A 25,200-nucleotide genomic window follows, 5' to 3' on the forward strand; every position below is an offset into this window, starting at 1 on the left:
AGAGAAGCTGGATGTGCCTCTGCTGGTAGCATATTCCAGAAGGGGAAAATGAAACTAAAAAAGACCTGCACAGCAGGAGAGAGGGGCACATCAGAGCAATACCAGAGCAACAGTATCAAGAGAAGCTGCCTGAGCAGAGGTTTCCCCACAGCCATAGCAAGATGGCAGGCGTCTCCCTGCAGCCCAGGGGCAGCATGGTGGAGCAGTCCATAAAGGACCACAATGGGACACACATGGATCTGCAGTCCATGAAAGGCCATAGTGGGAAGATGAGGAGCTACAGATATGTAGGATCACAGCAGGGCAGACATTTAATCTGCAGCCTGTGAAGGTTAATCAGGGGCAGATGTGGATTTGCAGCCATGGATGACCATGGTGGGGGAGATGTGAATCTGCAGATGTGGAGGACCCCGTGCCAGGGGAGGGGACTGTTACCAAAGCTCCCAGGGTGGAGCAGTCTGTCCCTGAGGGACTGCACCTGATGAGAGGGACTCATTTTTGGGGGGGAGAGGATGTTCATGAAGGACTCTCTCCTATGAGAGGGACCCTGCATTGAAGCAAGAGAAGAATGTGAGGAGTTCTCCCTCTGAGGAGGAAGGAGCAGCAGAAACACCGTGTGGGGAATTGACCCTGGACTCCCCCTGCCCGTCCCCTCTGCACTGAGGGGGAGGCGGCAGTGAAGGGATCCAGGCCCGGGAAGAAGGGAGGGGTGGAGGGAAGGTGTTAATGATCTTATTGTGTTTTCTCTTTCTCTTGATAGATTTTTTTTTTTCTCCCCAAATTAAGTCTGTCTGGTTTTGCCCTTCAGTGTAACCTCCTAATTCTTTTCTTGTTTTACAAGCCTTAAGGTGGACTTTCTCGTCCCTATTCCACAGGGGGAAGACTGGGGGTGAGTGGTTGTTACAGCTGAGCCCAAACTGCAGCAGGCATTAGGAAAACTTCTGGAGAGAAAACACTTGGAGTCTTGTACAAAATTCTGATTCATAATTTCATGTTACAGTGTTAACATTGATATTTCAATCTAATATAGATAGAAAGGAAAAGATGAATCACCAGTTTAAACTACCCAAGTATTTTCAGACTGAAGTTCCTTCATGTTCAGTCCTCTGGCCTACAGTAAGAAATATGAGTTGCTCCCCAGAGAGAAAATGCAATGGACAAGTCCTATATGTATTACATTCACTAGAAATTACAAAATTTTCCATGAAAAACACCTAACATAGGCACTTCAGAATGCCACAGTAAAAGGTCAGAATTGAACCTATTTTTGTTTATGTAAATTCTAGATAAATTTTGTATCTATGTGTATGCATGGCAGTGGATATATGTTGAAGATCTTTTAGAATATCTCTTTGTCCTCAGACACCATTTTCAGACAGAAATAGAGAACTGGACACAGAAAAACTTCCAATCTTATTTGACTGTTTAGTAACTGATTAGCCATGTAAGAAATAGATTCTCTTTAAATTACTGCACCAGGATAATTACATGCACCAAGAAAACTGTAATCATGCATTGGGCTGTTAAGCCCCCACATCCCCAACTTTGGTTGTTTAAGTGAGTACAAAGTGCTCAAGCATGTTGTGACTGAGTATACAACAATAAGGAGTAATTTGGAGTAAATGTTGACTGTTCATAGTGTCAAATGGTAGATTTCAGATGAGAAATATTGACCAATAAAAATGAAATTTCTGATCATCATAATAGGCTATGCAGTATCTTTAGTCATCTTGAACAGCATTTAATCCCTCAAGTGTATCTGTTATGGTAAGAGCCTAAGAGTAAGCGTTAGTTAATTGCTAAGAATAATATTTTCTTCACAAGGAAGCCAAATAACTTATTTATAAATGCAACAGACAAACGCATAATAAGTATACATGGCTGAATGCTAAAATCATGAAAACTCAAATTAGAAACCAAGTACTTTTGTAATTAAGTGAATGAAACAAATAAGACTTTCTGCACTTCCATTCACGAAAAAGATTACAAACATACTAAAAAAAAAGTAAATATATTCCTTTTTAAAAAAAAAAAAGTCTATTCCAAATACTGTTATATAGAAAATCAGATTTTACAGTAAAAAATTATTTAGTTTTAAATCTACTGCATGATTAAATGACACAGAGAATCATAGAATGGATTGGGTTGGAAAGATCCTTCAAGATCTTCTAGTGCTAACTCCTGTGCCATGGGCAGGGACACCTCTCCCTAGACCAAGCTGCTTAAAGCCCCATCCAGTCTGGTCTTGAACATTTGCAGGGATGGGGCAGCCACAGCTTTCCTGGGCAACCTCTTCCTACTATGAGGGTGGGTGTTGTCTCACCACCTGCACAGTAAGGATTTTCTTCCTAACATCTCACCTAAATCTACCCTCTTCCAGTTTGAAAGTATTCCCCCTTCTTCTATATCTATATACCCTTGCAAAAAATTGCCTCTCCAGCTTTCTTGTGGGCCTCTCCAGGTACTGGAAGGCTGCTATGAGGTCTCCCTGGAGCCTTCTCTTCTCCAGGCTGAACAACCCCAACTCTCTCAGCCTGATCTCATAGGGGAGGTGCTCCAGCCCTCTGATCATCTTCATGGTCCTTCTCTGGACCTGCATCCTCGTTCCTGTGTTGTTTCCAATTTGATTTTTCTGCATCACTACTAACTTCAAGTCATTCCTTCTCTTTAAAAAAGGGGCTTCACTAGTTACAAAGTTCATAGAACTCAAGGCCTATGACATTAACTTTTTCACTGTATTTGTTTTAATTCAAAAGTTGTCTCCAAAGATTCAAGCCAACCTACCTGACATTAGATCATTATAAATTGTATTCTATACAGACTCAGCAAAATTTTAATGCATTTAGATATGTCTTTAACAGTTCCTCTTCTACATGAAGATCCTAAAGAAAGCTTTCAAAAAGATGAACCTAGCAATCAGTTCCTCTTTTTCACTTTTGCATGTTTCTCATGTCCACTCTTTGCATCATCTCACCTCAGTCTCTGTCATACATTGATTTTCTTCATTCTAAATTTACCATGTTAATTTTATAGCTGTTTCTCTGTGTTTGTGTAGTCTGTCTGTCTTCTCCACCCTACACCTCATGGTTCTATCTCAGTTAAAGGAGAGTTCTGGCTATTTCTGATACACACAGGCATTCAAATGCACACTACTGGTTTTAAAACCTAGACTGTCTTTCAGAACACAAAGAGATACCTCTTGTGTAATAATTTTATATCCAGTTAAAAAAAATTAAATGATTTTAAATTATGCAGTCAAAGAAGTTGCTGTAAACTCTAATCTGCTGTTAGTTTTGTAGTTTGATAGTTACCAAATATCCCAGTCAGACCTAGTATAGCATATAAATTAAGACACAGTAGACCTATAAAAACTTTTTTCCAAGCAAGAAGATAATGTAGATCTGTCTGTGGCTAAACTGGACCTCTAATGAAAAGTATGTAACTATGCTATACTGGGGAGTGCTAATAGGGCTCGATTAATTGGCTTAATCTGTTCCTTACTTCTAAGTAGTCCCAAACGTGAGACAAAGATCTTGTTATCCCTACACTAAGTCTGTTCTTTGAAGTATCTCATCATATCTATTCCATTCACAGCACCCTTCATATATGCTGCAGACAGTTGTTTTATCACTGATTGCCAGGATCAGCAAAATGTAACAGGTCAGAGACTGATGTAGCACAAACATGTCTTCAGCTTGCCTACAACAGCCTGGGAGCATCTGTTTAAGAGACAGACTTCAAGCAAAAGCCCCCCATGTCACACAGACATAACCAAACACAAAGGGTCTGTGTATTCTCATGGTCACCAGTGACAAAGCAGGTCAGGGACAGCAGCTTTTTTTCACTGCTTCTATGGTCCTTTCTCCAACCTAAATGCCAGGAGGTAAAATATGCCCTAGGTTTTCTGTACTTCTGTCACTCTTTCTACCTTGTCACGTAGTTCCTAACTGCTTAGCAGGTTTATTTCTGTTTCTCTGTTTCCCAGTTCTGCATGGGAGGCACAAAGGGGTGAGTATAAGCTGGCTGCAAGAGAGCAGCACCCTTCACTTTTGTATCTCAAAAGCGAGGCATCTATCTCCTCATTGAGTCACTTCTCACACTGGTATTTTCTATCCTATTATTATCTCTCCTTTGCCAAGATATTAGCTCCTGCCTCAACACAGTTATTACGTCTAAAGAAAATGGAAGAAAAATATCAATTTCCATCTCAGTTTATCACACTAAAAAAGAAGCAGGAAAGCAGACAGCAGAACCTGATGGGCAGCAAAACACCACATGAACAAACAAAAATATTCTTAAGCAGTTATTTCACTACATATATAGGACCCATATAATGGGTTCAACTAAATTTGAAGGGTTATCCAATATCAACAAGGTTATTCACTCTGCACATTTCCAACACACAAATAATGGGGAAAAAATAAGATCTCATTTCCAGGCTAAGAATTATATCATAAAAATTGATCACTCACAACACCTATCCAATAAACCAGATACCTTATTACTTTTTTAATATGTGAAAACTTAAGCCTGAGAAAGCTAGTGACATACTTGTGAGACACTCTGCATTCATTTCAGAGGTAAGAAAAGTACTTTATTTTTTTCCATATCCCAGTTGAGACATTATGAAATATTATGGTGTACAACAAGTTCTCATCATACAGCATTCAGTCATCAAACACCATAGTATATGATGAGCTGACATCATATACCTTCATCATCAAAAGTATTGCTGACTTATGGTAAAGTCAATCACAGGCCTGATGATTATCATTTGGTATAAAACTAAGCCTTTCCACGACCCTTCGCTGAAATCCTGTACAGCCCATATATACAAAACCTCCAAGCATTATACTGCAAAACAGCTGGGATATCCATTAGGATATCCTAATGGAGGATAGCCTACAGAGTCCTAAAGCACTAGAGAAGGCAGGGAAATATTTATTTGATTTTTCATGTCACCCTGAAAGTTTAGTCCAGAAAAAAGGTTTTTTACAAGGTCTGAAAAAATGGTCTTGAAAACCAATTTAGCACACAAAAAATATAATTTGTATTCTAATTTGAAAATACAGTAATTAAATAAGCTAAGATCATTCATATAACTGCATACTGAAAATAAGAAAAAGATTGGCTCTATTGAATCACCTGTTGTAAGTCCCTTTCTAACTATCACCAGCCTTTAAAACTGTGCTTTGTCCTGTTTTAGAGTGGAGAGTATATTATGAGTATTCAACACAAACATATTTTAGTTAAAGTAACTTGACATGGCATTGAACCACAGTAAAAGATTTTTTTAAGATTTTTAAAAACATAAAAAAAGTAAAGTATGGCTTTATTCCATGAAATTCTACACATTTGTTATCAGTAATGGAAACAGAGTACAAAATAAATTAAGTATACATGTTAAATGTTAAATATATAGGTACATGGTCCCTGAGCTGAAATCATATCTTCCCTCAAATGTGTTATTCATGACAAATAGAAGTGGGAGGAGACTCCTATTCTGCTCATCAGCTAATGCAGATTGGTAGCACTTGGAATTGATTTGTCTTTACTAATTAAATGGCTGGTACTATCACTCTAGAGGGCATTTTCCTAGCTTGGAGTTTCAGCCAGGAAGGGAATCCATGCTGCCTGAGAGTGTTTTGAAAGAAACATGGGACAAAGACAACCAATAATTTAAACAAATAATTTTTTATTTTAGTACAATTCAGATCCACAGAAGGAGGGCATTCTTTTAAAATGCTGTATCTGGAGTGCTATACATAGTACCATTAAGGCCTCTGGTGATACAACCAAATAACAAAACAATTTAGAATACATTAAATGTGTATAGGTTTCAAGCTGTGCTAGTTTTTTTATGGCTATGTCTTCTAATAAGTAGAAAATTTCCATCTACTGTGACTCCTATCAGAATAGTAGCATACAGATTCATTTCAACACAGAATAATGTGAAGGACTCAGGCAAGCCAAGTTTGGCTTCATTATAATGACAAAAAAATAGTACAGCAGTAGTAAAATTGAAGTGTAGGCAGAAAGCCTAATACCAGTTGAATTTAATGCCCTTGTGGATTGCCACCATGTTATGTGCTTGAGAGAGCACAGGTATATAATCTATATTCAGTGTGCACAAGGCATCAGACTTGAAGGTGAGACAGAACTTTCTCTCCTTGGTTATAGAGAGGCAGCTGACTGTAACTAAGTGAAATCCACAGAAATATATCTCATTAGGATTTGGATAAAATAATTTCAGATGCAGTAGGATCAGTGGTCTAGTTCTGACATGTCACTATTATTTATAGTGAACAGTCCTCTTTTGAGGAAACTAGAAAATATTCACAACCTTCCCCTTTCTTGTACACTCCACTAATTACCATGCAAATCAGAAAAACTCGGTTATCTTAAAACATTTTTCTGGGAACTTCCTCCTAAATCTTTAAATCTATGGAGGTCACTTTATTTCTCATGTACTAGGGTACAAGAACTTCTAGGAAAACCCTTGTACATTTCTTGTTATAAAAGCTGTATCCTCTATTGTGTTTAGTTCTTTCTGCAAGTGATTTTTATTTCAGTGCAATTCTTTAGAATTTTCCACCTTTCACCTTCAAAATTTACTAAACTCTATGTAAGAGAATGAAAAGCACTCCTATGTAAGTTACAGATTATCTGTCACAGCACTTTTTCTGAAGGTCTCAATTATTACAGCATCATTTCATGCAAGAATATTTCCATACTGATCATACTTCATTTCCTACAGTCTGAACTTCAAAGTGGCAATGGTGCTGTTCCTGCAAATTGAGAGACCACAATCTGAGTCATCATCTTAACATTCCTTTCTCCTTACCCTCTTCTCCTGTTTGTTCAGGAGGTAAACATGAAGAATTATTCTGAAGTGATGACATCCTAGAGCAGAGGATCAATTGTATTCACACTTGACAAAACCTTGCTTAGGGGAAGAGGTAGAAAGGCAACGCAGACTGTTCAAAGGAGACTGGAGATTTAATCCTTGGATAAGAGGGTTTCTCTACCATGACAAGATTCCTTAAGAGTTAAACAGGATATGGTTACCATGGAGCTAAAACTCCCACAGAAAAAAAATTACAGCATTTTGAAACATTTGTTGGCAGCCAAATAAATGACACTGCACCACTTTCAGGCTTTATTAGGTCACTTAAATTCTACCTGCTATGGGAGCTCAGGGGAGGGATTTTTACAGGCTTTTACCAAATATTTCAGCCATAGCTTTTCTAATTTTGAAATCTTTTACTAAGAACTGTAAATAAGTTTCTTGTACAATGCAAGACTTCACCACATGAATGTAATTACTTACTATCAACAATAGTTCCAAGTAAACTGAGGGGCATGATTTTACTCTGAATATAAAAAAAATAAAAAACAACCAAAAATAAAAACACCAAAACACAAAAAAAAACCCCACACAAAACACCACAAAAGAATGCTGACTTCTTCAGTCTTTCCCCTTCTTTGATTGGAACTGCATTTTTATTGCTGAATTCAATAATACAACATGCCTGAATGAATTACAGATATAAGAATTACCTCTCAGTAGCTGATGTCTTGTTTTTGCCTCATACCTCGCATACTACAAGAAAAGAGTTATTTGCCATCTCTAAAGCCATGGTGATAAGGGCATATTCAAGTTTTCTGGGAATTTTTTATCATAAACTGTTCTATAATCTGCAGAAGTAAACAATGCATTAGTGGAGGATACTGTATAGTATCCTTCTGAAGGATAACTAATACTGAAGAAGAGAATAGTACTTAGCTTTTGTTGTGCCCTTATGGCTCCTGATTTTCTGTTCTAGCTCAGATATGAGTTTTTACTATGTGCATCATGAGCAAAAATATTTAATCTTAGGATAACACTTGATCTCCATTACACATGAGCAAAAATATTTATTGCACATGGCAGGGATACACGTATTAGAAGAATGACATCCCTGTAAGTCAGAGACTTGCTTACATTTTATTTTAACACAATATTCTCCATGAAAACTCAATGTACAGGGATGCCTTTCCTGCAAAGTGACAGAAGTCCAACTAAAACTGTAAACCTGATTTGGAGAGTTTTGGCCCACAGACAAACTACAGTGCTGTCATGGTTTAATACTGGGCCAACAATTAAACAACTGACAGATGCTCCCTATTAACTCATCTCCCTTCCCAGAAAGGGAAAGGAAGGAGGATAAGGGAGAGAGACTTTCAGTTGGAAACTATACACAGCTTTAGTGAATCAGTAATAATGCAAAAGAAAAAAATATATATAAAAACTGACTATCATTCTTCCCCAGATATGCTCCTGTCACAGTGGAGGCTGCAGAGCAGCCCCTGGGAGAGTCAAGCACTAGGCTCCTGGAATCAGAAGCATATGGGATCTGGATGCAGGAAAGCATAGATTTAGGAAAAGATGAATCAGGACCAATGACAAATGAATGAGAGGAGTCCTCCCAGAATGCCGGCCATAGACCAAGAAAGCTTGATCCTCATGTCCCTCGAATTTATGTCGAATATGACAGCAACTGAAAAAAAAAACGTTCATTTCAGCAAGTGCAGTTACTTAGAAGATACAACTGAAAGGTAAAATTACCAAAAAGAAAATTGGTTCTATCCTGGCTCAAACCAGAACAAGTGCTTTTCCTAAATTCTTCCTTCTGACTTGGCATTAAAAAATTTTTGATGTTGATTCTGCCTCAAAGGCTACACTTCTGACAAAGCTTTGTGCCTTGTACAATATACGTTGGGTGAGTAAACATTGCTTCTAAAACAACATCACTCAGTGGTAACATCTAATCTTCTAAGAGATTGCTCTATACAAGTTAATTCATCTATGGCTCCTGTGTTATTAATCTTATCTATTACCACCACAATAAAAAGGCAAAAAATAAGATGCTATACTTAAAAAGTGAGATTTTACAATCATTTATATCTCATAGTGAAATATGAATCAGACTTATGAAGCAGCTTGGCTGCTCCAGATATAACTTGCCAAGGCTCTCTTTTTTCTCTTAAGTAAAAAACATTACACCTTCAGGGTTTCTATAAAGAATTAGAAAAACAAAGAAGAAACATACCCTTTCTCAAACAAAGGCAAAATTTCAACCATTTTGAACTTTCTACCTCTTCTAACAGTTTCTCATAAGAAAAGCCTCTGAGAAGGGTGCACTGAAGGCACCCAGAGACAGCAGAGCTTCAAAATATGAAGAGCTGTAAAATTCTAACCACATCTTTAAAAAATATTAGTTCACAACTAGTAGTGAAAAAAAAGGTTATGCATCTCAAGAATGTGATTTCATGGAGTTCTCAACAGAATTATGAAGGTGGTTAGCCTAAAATGTATTCCTATCAAACAACCTAAGGAACATCCAAAATTTTAATCCACAGACTTCTTCACTTTCTGTGGCAAGGTGACCTGCTTAGTGGATGAGGGAACTTCAGTAAAGCCTTTGAAACAGTTTAGCACAGAACTGGTTGCTCATGGCTTGGACTGGTGTAGGCTTTGCTGGGCAAGAAACTGGGTGGATAGCCAAGCCCAAAGAATTGTGATGAGCAGTTCAATCCATCTGGTGGCTGGTCACAAGTGGTGTTTCCCAAGGCCAGTCCTCTTTAATATCTTTATCAATGATCTGCAATGAGGGATTGAGAGCACTCTCAGTAAGTTTGCAGACAACACCAAATTCAGCAGGAGTGGTGATCTGCTTAAGGGTAGGAAGCCCCTACAGAGGGATCTGGACAGGCTGGATAGATGGGCCAAGGCCAACTGTATGAGGTCTAACGAGGCCAAGTGTTGAGTCATGCACTTGGGTCACAACAACCCCATGCAAGGCTCCAGGCTTGGGGAAGAGTGACTGGAAAAGGACCAGGGGGTGTTGGTCAACAGCTGGGTAAATATAAGCCAGCAATGTGCCCAGGTGGCCAAGAAGGCCACCAGCATCCTGGCTCATATCAGGAGTAGTGTGGCCAGCAGGACTAGGGAAGTGATAGTCCCGAGTGGAACAAAGTGCTCATAAGCTGTGTGCTCCCACCTGGCCTCAATGGACTGTGCTTATTTCATTTATTACCATAGTCAGAGGTTTCAAAGCCTTCAGAAAAGAGTTAATCTTGTTAATATTGTCTCATTTTAGGTTGGTCTCTTCATTGAATTTATATTTAAAATGTGTCAATGTGGCCTTGCTATCAAAGATGAGCAAGTGCTGGACAAGAAAATAGGAAAGTATTGCATCACTGTCCAAGTAATATTTGTCACCTACATTTAAGGGAGATTCAGTCAGCACAGTATAAGAAAGAGATACAAATTGTGAGGAAAGCAAAGATCCAGTCATATAGAAGTAAGCTGAACAAACCTAGGTTACTGACTTCAGAAAAGTCAAACTAGACAGGGAATGGAATTCTTCATTAAAAATATATGGGTAGGTGACATTGTTGGCACACAGGAAGAGATCTAGAAATATATAAATACATTTAAGCTGTAAAGCTGAAGGAAGACAACTAGATCAATGGATTTGTACCTTGATAAAAGCATCAGGGGAAAAGATATAATTAGGTTAACATTGAACTTCAGTTAAAAATTAATTCAATGATTCAAGGTTCTTTCAAGTTCTGTATTGCTGTGATACATAACTAAATGTTTCCACATGAAATGAAAATAAATGCAAGACTAATGTAAGCAAAGATACTCCAGATGGATGCTTTGTGGTCAAAAAAGGAAGAAACAGCAAACAAAGACTGGAAATTTCAGTGACTTTGTAAGTCTGAAAAAGAACCACAAAGATTAATTTTGAGGAGTAATGACAAGAATTTCAGAGTTCTCAGGGAAGTATTTTTATCTGTTTGTTGTATTCCTTCTGAGGATTGGGCCTTGATCATTTTGAACTTATCCTTTTCCAAAAAAAAAAAACCCTACTTATTTGTAATTTTCCATTAAGATCAAGAAAACTCCTTTTAAGACTCCTGGTTTTGGCAAGTCATGCATATAAAAATGAATAAAAAGCCTGTCTTTTCTAATAATTACTTGTATTTTTTAAAACCTCAGGTTACAAGAGACTGGACAGTTGTTCTCACTCTGTTTTTTACAGCCTCAGGAACAGCTGAAGGAGAAATATGTATGAACTGTTGTCTCAGGCCCTCACTCCTTCCAGTCTCTCCTTCTGAATGTTCACTATTAATGCATATTTACAGTGACTGAATATAAAGATTCTTTGTCTCCCTAGTCAAGTCTACCCCCATACTTCCTCTTTTTTTGTTATCACTATGATATTATCACTATGATATTACTATCTTCCTTGTCACACCAAAAAAACCCACATCTTTGTGGGATAATTGCACCTTAAGTCTTTTCCCTTTTCCTTCTTATTACATTAATTGAGTCTTTTACAACTCATCCCTCCTATTACTGCCATTCCTTCAATCAAGCAAATTCCCTTTTTTGATAAATTTTCAGTAATAAACTCAAAAGATAATCTACAAAATATTCAAGTTTGGTTTCAGGGTTGGTTTTTTTTGGTTGGTTGGTTGGTTTTTTTTGGTTGTGGGGTCATCTATAATCTCCCACAAATGGAACGACTGCAGACATAGCTTCCTACCACTTTTCCCTCTTTTCTGTTGCTGGCTTGTTGGTTTTGTTGGTTGTTTTGGTTTGGGGTTTTTTTAAATTTATTTTATTTACATCTTCATGCTGAAGCGCAACAAGACTTGGGTTGTGTTAGGATTTACTCCTCATACTGACCAAAGTCTCACTTTCTTTGTGTACTCATCTGCATCCTGTCCATCCACAGACCAAAGTAGCCTATTTACACCACAGAAGGTATTATTTTCTTATGTTTATAAAGCACCTTGGAGACACCAGCCCTTGTTTGGATGCCACAGGATTTCCTATTTTAAACTAAATTTTGAAACCACTCATATATTTTTTAAAATGTTGCTTGCCAAGATAGTCTATATATTTGTAGTCCGTCACAGGTACCAGCCATTGTTTTGCTTACTTACAGTAACACTACAGCTTGAAGAACAGCCGCACACATTAATAGAGTCCTTCAGAGCATATTAATCAGGCTAAAACCCAAGTTTTAATCATGGTTCACTTGAGGTGGTTTAAGATCATTCTCTCAAGTTAGGCCATCATTAGATCACTGGACTGAAATTACTACTGCTCAGTGGCACATAAGGAGTAGTTGTTCAACTTGTATAATGTTGGATCATTGTTTTACAAGCAAATCTTTATATAAAAATAGAAATTACATTTCTGAATAGTTCTGGCTGTTCAACATATGCACTAGACCTCCCTTTTTGAATCTGCAGGCTTTCACACTTAGCACATCTCCTTCCAGCTAACTTCTGTTTAGACACAGCACACTTTCATCACATGGAAACACATAACACATGCTACAGCTATGCAATTACGTGTTGCATCTTCTAAACAACATCAGAAACATTCTACTCATGTTACAGATTACCTGTGACAGAATATCACCACTATTATCTTTCGGCCATGAATTTTTATCCTTGAAGACTTTATTTCCCATTTTCTATGTTGTGGTAAATACATTTCACCAGTTACAACGTTGTGATTTATGATTCTAAATGATCTTTGCATTGGCAAGGCTAGGAAAGATCATATTATCACTCCAACTGGCAACTTAAGTCTTATATACAGGCCCTTATTTAGTCAGTGATGTTATTTAAATCTAAGGTTCAACCTTGAGAGAAGCTGACTTAGGAAGTTCCCCAGCAAAGAAAAATGGATAGGTCTTTCAAACAAAACCAAACCTCAGTCAGGAAATTCAAGTTACATCCTCAGAATGATGCTGGGCTCTTCCACACCGGGAATCTTCCTGAATTTCAAATTAATCCTGGAGACACCATATTCCTGGATTCTGTCAAAACTGGTGTGTCTTCAGGAGCATGGCACCAGTGGATACAAGTCTATAGTTTATTGCTTTTGCAGCAGTGTGACAGACAAGTCATAGGAACTACACTCCTAAAAGGTCATTAATGATTGCTTCTGTAACATCGCTGCAGTTGGGCTGTGTGGGGCAGTGACAATGACTCGTCAGATTGTGGCATTTCAAAGCAAATGTGAGTAAAAGCCTACTTATGAAAAACACTTCCTCTTCTGATAAAATTATCTTCTTTAATAAAGTAAATTATTAAACATTATCAATATATTTCCAAAAGTGGAAAATTTAAATGTAGGTGGTAGCCTCCTTTTTTCCTTCTTGGGTAAACTCTTTATTGTGTAACAATTCAGTTATTAGCATGTACTTTATAGTGGAAGAACAATCTGCTTGAATCATGGTTACAATGAATGACATATAATACCAAGTCCTATTAGACCTAACAATTTTTTTATGTCTAGCTCATTTAGTAGCTGCCAAGTGCTGGTCTTTCTCAATCATACAAGCACACCATAAAGTATAATTTATTTTGTGCAAAAAGGACATCAGGTGAAAAGCAAAGCAGTATTTCATCGAGCCCAGTTTGATGTACTATTTAGCACATTAAACTGAAGTAACAATAGGAGAATGTTCACATCACTGGTGAAGACTATAAACCCAAATCCTATACCTTCTACAGTAACAATATTATATTCACTTCTATGAAACAAACCTAGGCCACTAAGTATGGCTTTTCAGTGCTGCATAAAATCATCATTTCAAAGCCATAAGGGTGGAAAAGAAATCCTTGCTGTATTTTCCTTCTTCTGTAAAACACAGATTTTTAATAACATGCTTCTGTTACTGAAGCTTTTTTTCGTAAGTGCTTTTATGGTTGATTTTGTCATGAATACTGCTCATTATGTTGATTTAATTGTTCAATGCAACTACTTCTATTTTATCCTTATAAAAATCAAAATATTAAAATGAAAGTTTTATATACTACAAGATGCACATCATTACTATACAAAAAATACATACACATCTTTATAAGATAAACACAAGAAAAATATTATGAGTTTGATTAGGCACAAATTCAATGACAAACCAACTATTTTATGCTCAAATTACCTAATACAATGGGATTCAGTGTCACTTAATTGTAAAGGTGAATAGATTTTGGATCTGTACAAGATCCAAAATTTTACCTTATTTCCATTTAAAAGAAGTAATTGTTAAAAGCTGATGGATATCTTGAGAAAAAAAAAAAAATCACAATACACAATAATGCAGTCTCTATTTACTTCCCATAGAGAGCTACTGATGAAGAAATCACATTTTAGTAATTCCTATGAGCGCATTTTTTCTGTGGTGGCCAACAAGTAAGCAGCAAAGAATCTTCCGTCCTGGGAATGTTCTTCATTAAGAGGCTACCTTGTAACAACTGAACAACTAAACCCTAACAACTGTACCCACTAAAACGCTACCTTGTACCAACACCTTCAGCTCTGGTGAGGCTGCATCCTGAGTCCTGTGTTCAGTTCTGGGCACTCACTATAGGAGGACACAGGGGTGCTGGAGAGTGTCCAGAGAAGGGCAGCAAAGCTCCTGAAGAGCCTGGAGCACAAGTCCTGTGAGGAGCAGCTGAAGGAGCTGGGGGTGTTCAGTCTGGAGGAGAGGAGGCTGAGAGGAGACCTTAGAGCTCTCAGCAGCTGCCTCAAGGGGGGTTTAAGCAGAGGGACAAAGCCTCTGCTCCTTAGCAAACTGTGATAGGAGCAGAGGGAATGCATGGAAGCTGCAGCAGGGGAGGTTTAGGATGGGTGTCCTGCCCAGGGCAGTGCTGGAGCCATCATCCCTGGGAGCATTTAAAAGGCATTTGGACCTGGTCCTTAAGGACATGGTTTAATAGTTGACCGTGGTGTTACTCAAAGGTTGGACTGGATGACTGGATGGTTGGTCTCTTCCAACCTAAACATTCTGTGTGATTCTATGTGATTCTGTGTGCAACAAACGCATGCATGACATATAGGACAGGACTGAGGTCTTCCAAATCCTGAAGTCTATCTTTCCCAGCTTTGTCTTCATAGAAATTGTAAGATGTATTAATTTTGAACTTTTTGAAGACTGCGACAGAATGGAATGCATTATAGAAGGTTATGCCAGTATCTTGGAGTTTATTTTTCTTTTGTTTTTGTTTTTTAAATCAAAATGTTAAGTGACTGTGCACTAACTGCATCAACACTTCTATACGTTATCAAACAGCTTCAATTCTACAACTACTGACATTAGGTACATTTAATATGTACCAGGTGTGCAGCTCTTCTGTGCATTTTCTATATACAGAAAAGATGAGACAGTGCAGTTGATGAACTTCAGAGGGAGCCTTGGGAGATGGAAGTCATTTGGCCTTAAGCATTTTAGTGAATCATCTAAGGCGTTTTTTATTATATATTCTAAGCTTGATGATCCTTGTACTCCCATTTGTGTATAGTAGTGCTGATTCAATTTGAAAGCATGTTAAATCTTCAGTGTTTCAAATTAGTTCTGCATCTGCTGCTAAACAGATGTTTCAAGTCGCCAAGTCGAAGCACTATTGTTTGTAAAACTAATTTGTTAAGGACTTTATTTAAGTTGCTGTGCTTTTGTATTTTATTATTATTGGAGAGAATTCAAGTTGCTGCAATTGGGCCAAAAGAAGTTAGTTTTCTGGTACAATGTACTGGAGAACCTGGTTTGAGAGCTGAAGTAGCTGAAATGCTCAAGATTGACAGAGATGTTTGCTGTGGACTAAAAACAGCCCAGGCATGTGCTGACTACTCATCTTACTGAGGAACTAGCACTTGCTTAATTTGGATAAAAGCCCAGGAGAAGGAAAAAACCTGATGTCACTACAGAATCTTTCACCTTATGTTGCTGCTTTCTCCCATTGCTTCTATTGACTGGAGCTTTCACTCCTCACCATGGACATGGTGTGCCACAAGAGGGAACTGGAAAATAGAGGTTACCTGATCAACAGATTGGCCACCAGTTCCTATTTACAGCTGAACCACACCTGTAAAGACTGAGAGTTGACTGACAACAGGCAGGCAATGCCTGACAAATAGATGGATGTATTCCTCATACTGCAGGAGAGAAACTACCAAAAGCAGATCCAGGAGGGGAAAAAAGAATTGGTTTTCCTGTAGGTTTTTGGAATTCCTATGGATATCTCAGTCTTGAACTACTTTAGCCACCCTGAGGATGTCACATAACTGCTAATTGTGCTTCAGAACATTACTATAATTTTCAGAAAATCAGTTTCCATAAGTTACCCAAGTGAATTAATTATGGAGGAGTAAAATGTCTTCTGCAACTAGAACATACATTCTTCTTAAGTAATGTCTGGAACCTAAACATAAATTTTCCAGCACCAAACCCACTACATCCCACTAACTCATTGACATACGGAATGAGACATTGGAGGGAATGATAACTTTAAAATTTCTGCATTAAGCAAATAAATCAAAATATGTTTACTTTCTGATTCTTTTAAAGTGTGTTTCTGTTAGCAATTGTTTTCTCAAATTGAAATGGTAATGTTACTGTCATTAGAGGTCTGTGCTTATTAAATACCTGCAATGTTACTATGTGCCATTTGGGAAAATAGGTGTTTCATGAATGAAATCAAGAAATGCATGACTTTAAACTAGTGTTTTGTGATCAAATTCAATACATTCTAAATAACTGCATGCCAAATTTATTTTTCTTCTCCTGCCGACAATTCTGTTTAATTTTCAGAATCTATATCTAATGCACCTGACAGAATCTGGCTGTGTGGTCATGGCACTGCCATGGGAACTAAGAAAGTAACAATATTCATAGCTGGATTTCAATATGAATCATACCCAGTTAGCATGGCAGGGAATTTGAAAAATGGCACAGAGATCAGGAGACCTATTTGCTGTGCTCTACAGAAATGTGGGATCATCACTAGTTAATGCACTGTTTATTGCTAAAGATAATAAATAATTCCCCTCAGACAGCAAAGCAGAGATTGAGCAGAAGACAAGTCCTCATAACAGCCAACAGTGGGGCTAGGCAGAAAATAGGGAAAGATAGGCTTGAAGTACTATTTTAAGAATACTGCATGGTCAGAAATCCTATATAAAAGGCTTTTAGCTCAGTAACATTCTAAAGTGAGATTGAAGAATTTTGCTTGATTTTAATAAATTTGATGTTATTTCAGCAGACCTGCTGAAAGAAGGAAAAAGTTACAGGGAGTTAGTTAGATCTATCTCAGGAGTTAAATTAATCATGACTACATTCAATCGTTCAATCTTGCAATTATTTTGTAGCCATTCACTATATATATAATATTGTAGAACATGCACTGATTTCTTTTTGAAATAGCAATTTTTTTATGCTGTAGAAAGAAACAGTAATAAAGCATAATGCTAAGTTCATGCAGTGCAATGGTGCTTTGTTTTTAACTGGTATAGACTGAATCAAGATGAAGCACCTTGCAAAACTACAATTCATTAGTTATAATTACATTTATCACATATATATGTATATATTCCATATAAGTATATATAATGATATATGTATGAATTCATATATCATAAATAAATGTATTATCAATACATGGAATACGCCATGCAATGCTTTCAGTGCATCTCTAAACATTATTCCTCTATGTCCTTGTAGGAAAAATTAGGTGTACAGGCTATTATATAGATCCATGCTAAACAAAATGTGAGGAAGGTATCAGGGAAACAGCAAACAAGGTGCCATCTCCAACAGCAGCCTGTAATGTCAGGACCTTCAGAAGTATGTCCTTAACAAAACTGCCATCAATTTTATAGAGAGAAATCAACCTTCACCTCTGACTAATCATGATTTAAGTCTTCATCGTCCTTATATCTGCAAAAACTCCACTTGCCTTTTCTTCTTTCTGCCCTCCCTTAACCTGATACAGTCTTTCAATACACTATCCCCCAGGCAAATGCATTTTTTCCAGAGTATTTGTTAAAGTTTTCTTTCTTTTTCCTCATGATAATTGCTTCTGTAACTAGAATGTGAAAATTAAAATATAGCAATTTGCTGGATATCCTTTCACTGCCTTTTCATATTCCCTTTTTTGCTTTCCTCTGTCATCTTCCTTCTTATTTTCACTGCAAGCTTTGGTGGCACAAACATTCCATTCATTCTGCATTTCTACCACAAGCTGAAAACAGACCTCAAGATCCTAACTCAGAGAACGACAGAAACCCAAGTGTAGGATTACCTAAACCAAATACAAGGAAAATATCTTCACTGAAAGCGTGGTGAAGTATTGGAACAGGTTGCCCAGGGAGGTGGTGGAGGTGCCATCCCTGGAGGTGTTAAAAACCAGGTAGATGTGGTGCTTTGGGAGAGGGGTTAGTGGTTCAGATGGTGTAGGATTGACAGCTGGACTTGATCTTGAAGGTTCTTTCCAACCATAATAATTCTATGATTCTATATCAACATAAATCACATGAAGTTCTATGAAATGATATTGCAGTTGTAGCCAAGTGACTGACCCCCCTTTTTCTCAACAGCAGCTATAAAATTCTGACCATTAACACAAACTTCAAACAACTTTCACTATATTAATCATACCAAACTACTTAAGGGTTTCCCTTTTCATTTAAACATGGTTCAATTTCCCCAAAGAACTATTCCTTACCAGGAGCCTGAAATGCCCTCTTATATGAGATTATTTCACTCCAAAATAGAAATGGCTACAAATGAATTGAATAACTCTGATAAAGATATGAAGCCACTACTGCAGTATGTCCAGAGATAAAAAAATGGATGCACTAACACAGACTGAAGGCATAACTGTTCTGTTTATTGTATGGTAGAGCATTTACTTAAAATTCTGCCTTGAAAATGACTAGCAATTAGTTTTAGAAGATCTTTTCTATATTTCATAAAAAATAAACATTCACAGCATACTACTGCATACGAGACACTGGAGAATTTGTTATATAGTAAATCTTTTAATATTAAGCAGAGCTTCAGCAAGAAAATAGTCGTAGGCAAAGAATGAGCATAAACTCTCCCTTTTGCATAGGGTGTCACCCTGGGCAAACTTGGTCAAAGTTGAGAACACATGCAGGGAGTAAAAGAGGCAGTGCAATGGATGGAAATGAATAGTGCAACATGATTTACAAAGAAGGAGACTACAAGTTATAAGAAAATTAACTCAGGATAAATTAATAAAATTAAGTATCATTTCCATGGCAGACACTGAAGATTAACGAGGCAAGAGTGATTGCAAGTCACTATACTGCTGATGGCCTGCAGTTTAAGAACCAAAAATAAATGTATTTGAAAGAGAATTTTTTTTTTTTAATCAAATGGAACAGACGTGGCAGAGGTTTTGTTTGTTTATTGTACAATTTTTGTTCTTTGTAGGCAGCTTGGAACTATGGACTGCTACATAATCATTAAAAATTTTGGCAATAAGATCAGAAGGGGGAGATTTCATGCATAGAGATGGATACATAGATACATAAATATTTCATTCCAAAATCTTTTAACCTCCTGATACACATTGATTCTCAGAAGCAATCCAAGTTCTATATAACATTGATCTTCCTTTCTTTTTGCCCTTTTCCTAGAAGGGAATGACTGACAACTACTGCATCATGAATTGCAGTACATTCCAGTGACAACAGACAAAATGTCCTAATTAATTTTAAAACAATACCACACAACACACTCAGTTGTCCTAGAAGCATACAGAACCCTCCCCAGTTCTCTTAAAAGGGACTGCAGGAAAATTCCACGGATTTGATCGTAAGGTGTCCCTTAGCCTGGGTGACTTTTACTATATATAAATTTCTACGTTTCTTCTATATGATCTCATACACAATTCACCGAGAATGATTTTGAGGTTTATAATTAACCACTGCTAAAAACTTACCCCTAGAAATATCTTCCATCATTGCCTGACATTTGGACATTTGTCTAATATGTTTATTTGCAAGTTTTTGTCTGGTGATCATTACACAGTAGGTATGTGCACTTTTCTGAATTAAGCCACACCTGTGCTACTGAATATCAGTATGCACTACTAGCATATCTACTAGATATCAAGTTAGACTATTAAGGCCAAATTATTTTAGTGTTTCCACTTCACACATTCTTTGTTATGTCACTAAGGAAACACCATTAGAGACACAGATTTGATTTAAAAAGCATGTATGAAAAGCATCTAAAGAACTGGTTTTATGCCACAGTAATCCTGGGTAAACGTAAGTGCTTTAGTGCAATTCCTAAAATACTTACGGAAAAAGAGCATGGTGTAATCACTTCTTATATTTATATTTGGAAACAGTAAAAAAAATTGAAAAAAAGAAAATCTAACTCATACTATATCTGACAGTTCATATTGTAAAACTGCAGTAATTTCCCATGTCATTTGTAACATCTGAACAACAGAAGAGCTAATTTTCAAGAACTACAGGTAGGAAAGCATATCCTCAGATAGCCATGTACAAGCCACCCAATTATCTTGATTCTGAGCAGCAAGTTAACACACAAATGATAAAAAACTATCTGAAAAGAAAACCCCTATAAATTCATTCTGGAATACTAAATACATAGGCTAGATCTTGAAAAACAGAATTTATCCAAATATCCCATTCCAGATCTTTGTAATAACAGTACTTTGCTATTTAACTAAACCAGATAACTATGTGATAGAAAACAATTTCTTACTGCTGTGTGCAAATTTTTAGGTAATGATTGGAGAGGTTTATCAGAATATTTAAAATTAGGTCACAGAGACAAGCTGATAAATGAGTAAAAGTCAATGAAGAATCAGTTTTTAAAGCCTTTGTCACTCAAAGAAATGATGAATTTTTAATCAGGCTGGGGAAAAAGTCAGACATACGCTGACAGATGCACAAGGGAACATACAAATACCCATACACAGCAGCACACACTCTGTTCAGATCCATAGAAAAAAGAGCAGAATTTTCTTAATTAATGTGCTAAAAGCCATCAAAAAAACCCAAAATAAAACAAACCAAAACAAAAACCCAAAAAACCCGCTAAATCTATTTGTATTAAACTAAGTAGAAACACTCCATGAATATGATGAATTTCAGACTAATATTACCAGCACAATTTGGACTCACAGGCAAAGAACTGTGACTGTGCTCTGCTACATGTACATCTAAACTGCTCCTATGCTCTCTGTTAGCAAACAACTCTATAGGTATTTCTGATGGAGGAAGACAAAAGCTATCTGCTCCAAGGCATCCTCTTCTACTTATTAATTCAGCAGCAGTGGGAATGACAGAGAACTGGGGAATAATTTCCCAAGAGGAGAGAACTTTGTCAGCTTATCACAGCAGTACAGTCCCAGTAGCCAGGAATGGCTTGAATGAGAGTGCTTTACACTCACTCACCCACACTGCCAAGGGCAACTCAGTTCCCTCTGTAGCCCTCAGCGTGGAATCTCTTAACAGCACAGGCTATCATGTGTTCTCATCTAATGCTGCATGAATGCTACCTTCATTAATTTCGCATGTCTTTATACCCTAGGAATAAGGAATAGGAATAAGGAATATACCCTAGGAAAGGATAACAAAAAAATAATAGGTGGAGGTCACCTAAAGAACAAAGATTACCAGGGTTGGAAACTAGGAGACAGCAGTACTGTTTATTACATATATGTAACAAGTGCTTTGCATCCCTTTTCTGCACACTACACACAAGTTTGGACATATACACGAAATGTCCAGAGTCAAATCCAGATGAAAGGCACCAACTAGGAAATTACAGAAACAATTCCAAGTACAGTTATAGAAATCAAACATCAAAGGTTTTATAACAAAGATACAGCAGCAGGGTAAGGAAAATAATGTGTGTATTTAAGTATTTTTTTTATATTTGTAATGAGTTTACACGTCAAGGGGAAATTAAGAAAGGAAATTAGACTGTATTACACTGAAATGCACTGAAAATACACCTTGCTTTAAATGTTATCATTGCACATAAAAACTTAACTTAGGAACCAGAACTTACTTGAAATAAGTACTAAAGACACTCTACTGCTACAAGGGTGACAACTAAATTATGTCCATTGGTGCCAAATTAATCAAATACGAGCAACATCTTGGAACAAAAAGTGGTAGTGAAAAGCTTTCAATCAAAGTTTATAAATATGCCTGCAAGTTTTCTGCTCCAGGTATCATTTTTATGCATTACTGAACTTATAGCAGAGAACCTAAAAATTATTCACAAAACTATAAAATAAACTAGATCCAGAAAAAACCCCACATCATAACCAACAAAAAAAATGGGGGACCAAGAGGAATTTTCCCTTTAAAGAAGGAAAAATTAATTTTACTAGACTTTTAAGAGTTAATTCTCTTGCTCTTTCAAAGCATAGCGTAGGATATTTTTGGATCAAAAGAGAGCTAATCTTATTTTTTATCTCACCAAGAAAGAGTTATCCCTGAGATCCAAAAACATCCTAAAGCATTTCTGTCTACAGACTCAAAATCAGGAATTTAGACATCAGCAATTTCAAAGGAAGATTCAGCTACACAATCTGGCGAAACATTTGCTAGCAATCCAAGTTCCCAGAAAACAGTTTGACTGGGAGAAGAATCTGACAGATCAATGATTTCACAGAAAGAGTTCTAAAGGGCTACCCTACTTCATGTTTGTATGCACAAGGAGTGCTTAGGCTGCAATAAAAGCTGTAAGTACCAAGTCCTGAAGGCTTACATCACAATTGCACTCCACCTGACAAATGTTTCTTCTCTCAGTATATTGGGAAACAGCAATTTATCCCTTCTCCACAAAGGTGAAGGAAGTTATAATGAAGAGGAAACAGCAGTCACTGGTATGATTGTTCACAGCAAGGAGAAGCTGGGACTTCCAAGATGGAAATCTAGTTCATTGTTTTCCCTGCAAAAGACTTCCTACCACCAAGTAGAAGGAACACTTTTGCATAGTGCCTCTTCTGCTGTTTCCACTATTGCCCCACACTTCTATTTAGAGCTTTATTTTACTCACTAGAAATAAATGCAATTGAGTTTTACTAGCATGAGAACAGCAGCAGAAATTGCCATCTCATATGGAACACACAGGCTACCTATGAATAGGCAAAGCTTCTGACTTCATCAGTGAGGAAGACTGTTCAGTCAAGGCAATGTCTCGGAAAACTGAAGGGATGAAGGATATTTATTTAATGCTCTTGCCTCAGATTAAAGCACTTTCTACTAAAGGCTGAGTAATCTACTAAACTATGTAATATAGATAGCTCTAAAAAGGGGAGTGGAGGAAAGGGATACTGGAAAGAATCCTTCATTGTGATTATTCATTTCTCTCCCCCCATGAAATTCTTCCAGGCTTAGAAGTGCTAATGACACCTCATCACACCTAAACAATTTACATAAGCAGCAGCAGCCAGCACCACTCTCCAACCTTTAATTCCCAGAAATAAATATTCCCAGCCTCCCAGAAATCAGCCATATAATTTCCTACTTGGGCACTTCGCACGTTTTATTTTAGAAACTTAAGATTTAAAGTTGCATCAACTCTAGAGGAGACTGTTTCTGGGACATTATTGGTGATAAATGCAAAGTAAAGATAGTATGGGAAGAGGAGTGAATAGACACATCGGTAGCAGTTTTCTCATGCCAGTTACACAACAGCTCACTCTTAGTCATGCAGGGTAAAAATAATGAGACACACGAGATAACACATGGAAATGATCTTATCCTCTTGCCCAAAAATAATGTACAAACACTACTTGCTTTAAAGTCCAAATTGGTTGTCACACTAGATTTGTGTAAAGCTTAAGGAAAGAATGGTGTGAGGGCTCTTTATAGAAAATTACAACAAGTGAAGGCTATTTCACTAATTAGCACCCCTACCCAAAGAAATCCTTATCTCCCTTTACAATAAGCTCCTTTTAAGCAGAGAAAAGACCCCAAACATTTGCAGAGCCCTGACTTCAACATCTGTTGGTATTCCCTATACACAAATGTGCTTCTGTGTGCATGTTTATCAGAAGAGGTCATCAAGGGCATGCTTGGTTTATCCATCACTTTAAGGCTCTCCTATTTGCAAAGCTTCTGTTAATGTCAGTGAAACCTAACCTAGACAGAAGTTTCAGAGGTCAGATATTTGGCATGCTACATTTAGAAACCCAAGCACAAAGTTGACGAGGACACTTCAAACAGAGGGGATTACAGCGGAAATAGGTCTCCTTTATACCAGACTGGCTAGTGAGCAGATTCAAGAAAGAACACACTGAGACTGCCTGATGCTAGTAAAGCTCATATTCTTGCTCTATTTTTCTTCCACTGACTAAATCAATTCTCCCACTTGGCAAAGCCCAGCACAGAAATAACAGTTTAATTTTAATACAGAAAAGGAATAGACACGAGACAGGAAATCAGGTACTACATGACCCATAAAAAGCAGATACTTACAGTTCGTAGGAACTGTATTTCATCTTCCCCTCCTTCACCCCCTTCAGCCATGGCCATTGAGGAGTCAGCTCTGCTTGAGACTCCGATCACCTCCACTGGTAGCTCGCTGCGCTCGGTACAGCTCCTCTTCTCCTATCACTATTAGCATATAGCTAATCCACAGCCATATAGGGAGCTCAGCTAACTCCACTGCACTGCAGACTGTCAGTCAACCCCCTCACTGCCAGAGCCAACTGCGCTGCTTTCCCAGCTCATAGCAAGCAATTCTTTTCTTTTTCTCTCTACCCTAGAGGCAAAACCTTCCCACTGTTAAGGTATTGCAGGAAGCATTATATGCATCGCTAGGTGTGGTCCCCCCCACACAGATACTGTCTGGTCAAAACAGCAGTAATGGTGAAGTGTTAACGACAGCAGAGCTTGCTCTTCCGTTTTCACAGATCAGGATACCTAATTTTGCCCTGAAACGTATCAAATTCAGTAACTCTGATCCTACTGTTTTGTGCAGCAGGAGAATGTAAATCAGATGAATACAGCACAAGCTGATTTTGACAGCAGATATTTCCAGCCTGCTTACAATAACTTCCGTTTCTTGCTTCTCTGCATAAGCAGCTGCAAATCTGATTTCCAAGACAACTTAATGATCTAAACCTACAATGTGTAGTTCCTTATGCCATCCTCTTTTTAATAGTACTTATACATATATCCTAAGATCTGCAAGGTTTTTATTTGTACCTTTTCAGAACTGCACCTATGTAAACAGAATGGTACAAATGTACTTCAAAAACTATAAACCATAATTATGTAAAAATAAAACTTGAAACAACCTTAAAATTTAATACATT

General features: G+C 37.4%; 1 protein-coding gene across 2 annotated transcripts in view; it reads right to left on the minus strand.

The window, feature by feature from the left end:
- RYR3 (ryanodine receptor 3) overlaps positions 1-24,476 on the minus strand; it is a 208,420-nt gene extending 183,944 nt beyond the window's left edge. For both annotated transcript variants that reach the window (XM_030452246.1, XM_030452245.1), the window contains exon 1: positions 24,359-24,476. In XM_030452246.1, coding sequence (XP_030308106.1) covers positions 24,359-24,415 — 57 coding nt within the window. In that variant the 5' untranslated portion in view covers positions 24,416-24,476. The remainder of the gene's footprint in view (positions 1-24,358) is intronic.
- Positions 24,477-25,200: the final 724 nt, after the last annotated feature.

The sequence above is a fragment of the Calypte anna genome, chromosome 5A (assembly GCF_003957555.1).
Source record: "Calypte anna isolate BGI_N300 chromosome 5A, bCalAnn1_v1.p, whole genome shotgun sequence".
In the NCBI taxonomy this organism is placed as follows: Eukaryota; Metazoa; Chordata; class Aves; order Apodiformes; family Trochilidae; genus Calypte; species Calypte anna.